This window comes from Octodon degus, unplaced genomic scaffold (assembly GCF_000260255.1).
Source record: "Octodon degus isolate 3935 unplaced genomic scaffold, OctDeg1.0 scaffold00162, whole genome shotgun sequence".
NCBI classification, from domain to species: Eukaryota; Metazoa; Chordata; class Mammalia; order Rodentia; family Octodontidae; genus Octodon; species Octodon degus.
Genome location: NW_004524738.1, coordinates 783,830 through 790,573, shown reverse-complemented (window position 1 = coordinate 790,573; position 6,744 = coordinate 783,830). Strand labels below are relative to the sequence as shown.

At 51.5% G+C, this 6,744-nt stretch overlaps 1 protein-coding gene across 1 annotated transcript in view; it reads left to right on the top strand.

The window, feature by feature from the left end:
- The window catches only part of Rpia (ribose 5-phosphate isomerase A), a 33,302-nt gene that overhangs the window by 20,848 nt on the left and 5,710 nt on the right, over positions 1–6,744 (top strand). The window contains exons 5-9 of the mRNA XM_012517282.2: positions 364–423; positions 2,258–2,322; positions 3,377–3,445; positions 4,150–4,291; positions 5,467–5,566. Coding sequence (XP_012372736.1) covers positions 364–423; positions 2,258–2,322; positions 3,377–3,445; positions 4,150–4,291; positions 5,467–5,566 — 436 coding nt within the window. The remainder of the gene's footprint in view (positions 1–363; positions 424–2,257; positions 2,323–3,376; positions 3,446–4,149; positions 4,292–5,466; positions 5,567–6,744) is intronic.

The window sequence follows — 6,744 nt, the reverse complement described above, 5'->3', positions numbered from 1 at the left end:
GAACTTTTTTTTGTTCTGTTGCATTTGTTCTAAATTTTTTGGAATATTTTGTGGATTTGGCTTTTATCTTAGAAAAAAATTTAAAATATGTATTACCAACTTTTAAGAGGCCACAGTACTGTTTGAAGCAGTGTGGAGTCGGGCTCTTCGCTCAACACCGGAATGTGGGCTTCACTACGTGCTGTTCACCTTCTGCAGCTCCCAGGAGTTTAAGCCTTGGCAGGGGTTTTGCTGTTTGTGGGGTTGAATTGAATCTCTTACCTTTTGGCAGAGCAGGATGAGATTTGAGAAGGAGCACGGATCAGGCTTACACTGTTGACATTCAGAGCACATAGTTATGGGAGGTTTTTTCTTCCTCCCCAGGCCCGGCAGCTCATCCTGCAGTACGGCTTGCCCCTCAGCGACCTGGACCGACACCCAGAGGTGAGATCGAGAGACCACTATGCCTTTCTCCTTTTGTGGCTGTCGCTTGTTCCTGAGTTCCAGGTACCCTGGCAGGTCTAGGGATATGACCAGTGAGTCTTACTAACTTTCCTCCTGGGATCCCAGGTATTCTGGCCAAGGTCTGAAGTAGAGAGGCTTCCGTGTCACTGTAAGTTGGCCCTGAGGGCTCTGCATGAGTGTGGTGAAGGGGATGGAGAAGCCTAGCACTGGTCCAGGGCTTGCTTTCTCATGCAGGGAGGCTGGGGAGCGAATCCCTTGAGTGGAGAGGAGGTTGCTGTGCACCTTTGGAAAGTAAGTGTTGCAGGAAAGGCTGTTAAATACAGGGGCAGCTGGAAAGCACCGCACAGCTCCTTGCTAGTGGTTCTGGGCTGTTACTGTATATCAGGCATTGTGTGCAGTGCTCTTATACTAAGATGTTGAACCCCCGCAGCCTAGCGGGTGGGTGCCGTAACTATCCCATTTTAAGGGTGTACAAAAGGCACAGTCATTTGTTTAAGGCCGTGATGTAAGTGGCAGAGCCACATTTAGAATCCTTGCCCCTTTGGCTCAGGGCAGTGTTAGAAGAATTTTGAGGGAAGAGTAGTTTGAGCTGAACCATAACTGCTCTGGGGCAGTGGCAGGAGAGGACTTTCCTGAGAGGGAGATAGGGACTTGGGGTTTGTGGGCTCTGTGAGCAGCGCCCAGAGTTTCTGGGGTGATTTGGGCCAGTGAGTGGAGTGCAGTGGTGCATAGTGGGCCAGGAGACTGGGGATTGGGTGTGGTCTAACATGTGTCTCCGTGGTACATGGGCCTCAGGGTTAGTGGGAGCCATGGGATGGGCTTATAGGGGGTCTCTGGGCAGAGCTGGGGCTCAGGCTCATCCAGCTGTTCTGCAGCTGTGAGGGGTATGCTTTGGGCTGCAGGTGGGCCCCCAGCCAGGCAGAAGAGGAGGCAGCGCCTTGCAGGCCCTGGAGTATAGCTGCGCCTGAGAACGGTTAGCGGAGGGCAGGGAGGAGCAGTAGAAGCAGTACAGGCTGCAGCTTCGGGATGGGAGCAGCGGTGCCCTGCGAGAAGCTGTCTAGGCCACACCAGCCACAGCATGTGACTGCAGTGTGAATAGGGTGTTTCTTACCTAGTGATCTTTAAAAAACCTGGAACTTTCCATGTCCATACAGAGTTCAGTGAGGAATCAGGAAGCCAGCCTCCTTGATTCTGATTTTTGAAAGATGAACGAATCCATTTACCCTTCACTGCTTTTGGCGCTGGCAGTGGAGCCTCCTCGCAGAGGGACAGGGCAAGATCAGGCGGTTGCTTTGCTGGGGTCGTAGTGGGAACGCCTCAGGTGGTTTCTAATTCAGGAGTGTACCGTGTGTGTCGGCTTCTTTAGGCTCCATTTCATCTTCTTGTCCACTTGAAATGACCTGTGTTTGCCCACTTCGTGTCAACCTCTGAGTCCATGTTTCTCTGTTTTCATTATTGACACCCCTCATGGGATTTAATACCAAGGACGCACAGTTGTCTCTTTCGAGGGCTGAGCATCAGTGTCCAGGGGGTTCTTTGCCCTCACTCCCAGCCCCAGGCAGATTCTGTTCCTTTGGGAGTGACACCACCTGCATTGGGAATGCCTGCCCTTGCAGTTTTAGTCTCAAAGCTTGGGCCCCTTTCCATGTGACCCTCGTGAAGTACCCAGACCTTGGAGCCTCAGACCTTTGATTGGTCAGGTGAAACTGGACCTCCCTAATAGGGTTGCAAGGACGCCAGAGCTGTCACTGCCTGGCCAGACTCAGCAGAGGCCCCACTCCTGTGTTGCTCAGTGTCCTTTCTCCCAACACAGATAGACCTTGCCATCGACGGTGCTGATGAAGTGGATGCTGACCTCAACCTTATCAAGGGTGGTGGGTGAGTGTTGTGGGAACTTTATTTCTTTTGTTTTTTGGTACTGGGAATCGAACTCAGGACCTTGCACTTGCCAGGCATGCGCTGAGCTATGTCCGTGACCCAGGAACTTTATGTTTAACTACTTCAGTGTACCCATAGTAAAGCAGATGGGCCACATAATTCCCACAATGTCACTGGCTTGAGAGTTTGGTTTTCTACTTGAACCTTATGACATTTCTGGTGAGCAGTGTCAGTCTGGGACTGGGAGCCTTGGCATCGTCTGTGAGATTGTTGCAACTTCTGTGTCGCATTCTGCTGCTGACTCAGTTTAATCTCTCCAGGGTGGGCCGGAATATTGTCTGTCAGCCGGATTGTTAGGCCTGTGGGCCTTGCATTGCGACCTTTGCCCTGGAGCTGCTCTTACATCTGTGAGCATTTGGGGTGTGATGCATTCATTTGGAAGGCTTTTATTGGTGTTCCTTATGTGCTAGTTTCAGGAGTAGGGACTGGTGAGTGGAGAAGGTATAATCCTGACTTGCTGGTTCTTAGCAGTCAGATAAGCTTTAGTACAGAATGACAGTGTTTAGAGTCACTCTTTGTCATCCGAGACTTTCAGGCCTTCTGTAATCCTCCTGGCTCAGATGTGAGGTAAGGTGGCCGAGGAGCAATAGAGATTGGCTAGATGGGATCTGACGACTCAGTGCCAGGCTCTCTGAGCTCCATCACCGGGTCACACAGTCCCCAGGGCAGGCAATCCCCAGGGCAGGCTGTGCAAAGCTGGCCCTTACCAGGCCATGGCTGGGGACGCTTTCGCAAACAATGCTTCTTACATGTGGCTTGGAGGCGGAGGGGCTGTGCCTGGCCTGAGAGGGCCACATGATCTGCTTTCTAGGTTTCCTCTAGACACAGACCAGTGTTTCCGCAGTCCGTGTACGAGAAGCAGCGTAGATGGCTGCTGCAGTTATAGTTCTCTGAGCAGGATGGAGCAGATTGGGTGCTCCTGCGTCTGAGCTTGGTTCCCACATTGAAATTTTTGCCTCAGTCCTCTGTTCACGTGCTCCTTTCCCACCTTTAGGGGCTGCCTGACCCAGGAGAAGATTGTGGCCGGCTATGCCAGCCACTTCATCGTGATCGCTGACTTCAGGTGGGCTGGGTGTCAGGACTGCATGTGGAGAAAGTGGCTTGGGGCCCCCCCTTACACTGTACAGAGAGGAGAAAATGAGGGACCGCCCTGCTTCCTGAGGCTGGTGGCCAGGAGTTAGATAGTGTCTTTGCGAGTGCAGACCTGCCTCCGTGCTGAAGGTGGGCCCCCAGGTGTGTTCGCAGGGAGGGAGAGGAAGCAGCTGGTCACCTGTTAGCAGAGCTCCTACTGTGTCACTGACTAGGTCTTCCCAGGAAGCCTGCGAGGCAGCAGGGTGTCCCTGCCTGACTGAGGCAGTGTCTCAGTGCCCGCTGCCTCTGGGGTCGGGCTCCACATGCGATTCCTACTGGGGACAGCCTGGCTGGCTCTCAGGGCTCCTTCATGGAGTCTGGGAAGAGGCCTTGGGCTGAGCGTGTCAACTAAATGGAAGTGTGTGTATGTGTTCATTTATGAAATATAGCTGTAGCGAGAACACAGGTAGTAAGTAAACACCTGTACTTGTAAAGTACATTAAAACATACTTATAATAAGCCAACCATGTCAAATTTTAATATCAAGTATCTCTTAAGTAGGAAAGCAGCCAGTGCTTTGAAGCCCTGTGCACCGTGCCCGGATCGCTTGTTTTGTCCTCCCACCGTCTAACTCCTTCCTGGAGTATAGTGTTAAGCTCATAGAATTTTATTTTGTCTTTTGACTTTTTTTTCCAGGAAAAATTCAAAGAACCTTGGGGATCAGTGGCATAAGGGAATCCCTCTTGAGGTCATCCCGATGGCCTACGTCCCAGTGAGCCGAGCTGTGACCCGGAAGTTTGGGGGTGAAGTTGAGCTTCGGATGGCCGTCAACAAGGCAGTAAGTGGCTGGGCTGGGAGGTTTTCAAAGGTCTCTCAGATTCCTTTCTGCTCCTGGTAGACCTCTGGAGTCTTCCCAAATGTTTGTTTTTACACAGCTGGCTTTTTAAAAATAATGTATTGTCTCAGTACACAGCTAGGACTCATGGTGATCCTCCTGTTTTTAGCCTCCCCAGCACTGGGATTATAGGCGTGTGCCACCTTACCCAGTGTTGGGGGCCGGCTCAGTGCACTCAGGGATTGGGCCAGCACAGCCTGTGTGCTAGGGATTGAACCCCAGTCCCTGCACTTGCCTAGACAGGCGCTTAGTCTGCTGAGCTATTTCGCCGGCCCATGTTTATGTATTCAACCTAGTGTAGGGTAAGACCACGCATTACACAGTGCCTGTCCCCTGTGCTTGTCTTGTGCCTCAGCATCAAACCTTGTTCAAGTGACCTGATCTTTGTGCCTAGGGCCTGGGCCACCTGATGAGCAGCTTCCAACTCCTAATTTTATAGTTTTCATGTGCTATACTCATCCATGCATGTAATGCATTTGATCACATCCATCCCCTTCGCCCCTGACACCGCCCGCCCTGTGTTCCCTTCCTCTTGCCCTGTGATGGTCTCCTCTTGACTTCCTGTCATCCTTCTCGGAGTCCACACAATCCCTGTCTTGATGGACTTCCTGATCAGGGTGAAGCTGTGCTAGGTGAAGCAGCACTATCCTAGTTTATGGGTTTTTTTTTTTTTTTAATTAATTTATGTTTTGATGATACTTATTAATATGAGGTTTTGAGGGCATTGTGCCGTATTGGAAATTGGTTCTGTTGTAATTTCTCGCTGTAATAGTAGCTCAGAGCCCTGACTGTGGGCCTTCGCTGTGGTTAACACTTACTTGCTTTCACATGTAGGCTATTTTGTGACGTAGGCACTGTTGTCCCCCTTTTGCAGTTGAGACCTGTGAGGCTCACAGAAGGTGACAGTACCTCTGAATTCCATACCTATGTGGCATTAAGACTTGAAGCCGAGTCTGCGGCTCTGAGGCCCCTGCTCATTGCTGCCTCACCCACCTTCTAGGCAGGGCATAGTGGGAGTGCTCATCGGAGCCTGCTGGTCTGGATATCACCTTCACGTCCTGTCTTTCTTTGCCTGCCCATGTCTCCATCCTTGGTCAGTGTGGAAAATTATCTTCCAGGGTCCTGTGGTGACAGACAATGGGAATTTCATCCTGGACTGGAAGTTCGACCGGGTGCACAAATGGAATGAAGTGAACACAGCTATCAAGATGATCCCAGGTAACAGGAGGCCAGTGATGTTGGCTTTGTAAGACTTGGTTGGAAAGGAGAACTGCATACCATGTTCAGGATTTTTTTTTTTTTTTTTTTAATGTATTTGATTGTTACAGGGTTTCAGTACACAGCTCAGGCTCATAGTGATCCTCGTGTTCTCAGCCTCCCACAGCGGTGGGATTACAGGCATGTGCCACTACACCGGAACTCTGTGACCCACTCAGGCTGCCCTGTGGGCAGGGCTGGTGCCCCATGTGGTGCGGTTGATTGAATCTCAGTCCTTGCACTTGCCTAAGCAGGCACTTTAGTCCTCTGAGCTCTCTTTCCAGCCCCCAAGTTCGGGATTTAACTCACCCTCTTCTATGTACCATCTTTGGTGTGTATCTTTCACAGCCTGTTGGATCTGGGTCAGTCCTGGAGCGGGTAGAAGTCCGAGAGGGCGTGCCTTGACGTAAGGTTGCCACCATCTCTGGGAAGGGCCTTTCCTTCCAGTAGCTGGACTGCAGCCTCTTGATCTTTGTGGGCCTCTTCTTAAGAGTGGGGGAGCATGATTCCGTTTACCTGCATCCATTGGCTGCACACAGGCCCCACGCTGAGGCCCAGTTTGGAGGATGACCTGATCTGTAGCACATGGAGTCTATCCCCAGGGAGCGCTGATGTACCCTGGGAAAACTGTGTGGCAGGGTGGAAGCCATGCCTGCTAATAAGCTGGAGGGTGCTGTTGGAGAAGCACCAGGTGTTTAGAATACACAGTTTGCTTCTTTTGGAAAGTGTAACAGAGGTCTGTGGGATGGAAGTGGTTCTTGATGGGGGCCTTAGCATAGCACTGTCATCTGATTATAGTCTAAATACTAGGCTGAGTGTTTCAGAAGGCTTGTTTAGTCCCATGTGGATGAGTCCTGGCCCGAGAAGAGTTCAGTAAGTTGCCCAAGGCTGCCCTTGAGGCTGGGAGCCCTAGGTTGTCCACCCTGGACCCTGAACTTCAGTGGGCGCTTGCTGAGGGAGAGGCTGTGTGGTGTGAGCTGGGTATAGGGAGGGAGCAGGCCCGTGAAGGCCGGACGGGTGGAGCAGAGATGAGTATTGAGGGCTTCAGTGCGGTCACAAGGAGAAGCAGGTTGAAGAGGTGCCATCTCATGCTGTGGGACAACAGTGTCATTGAGCTGGCCATTGAGGCAGGTAGGATC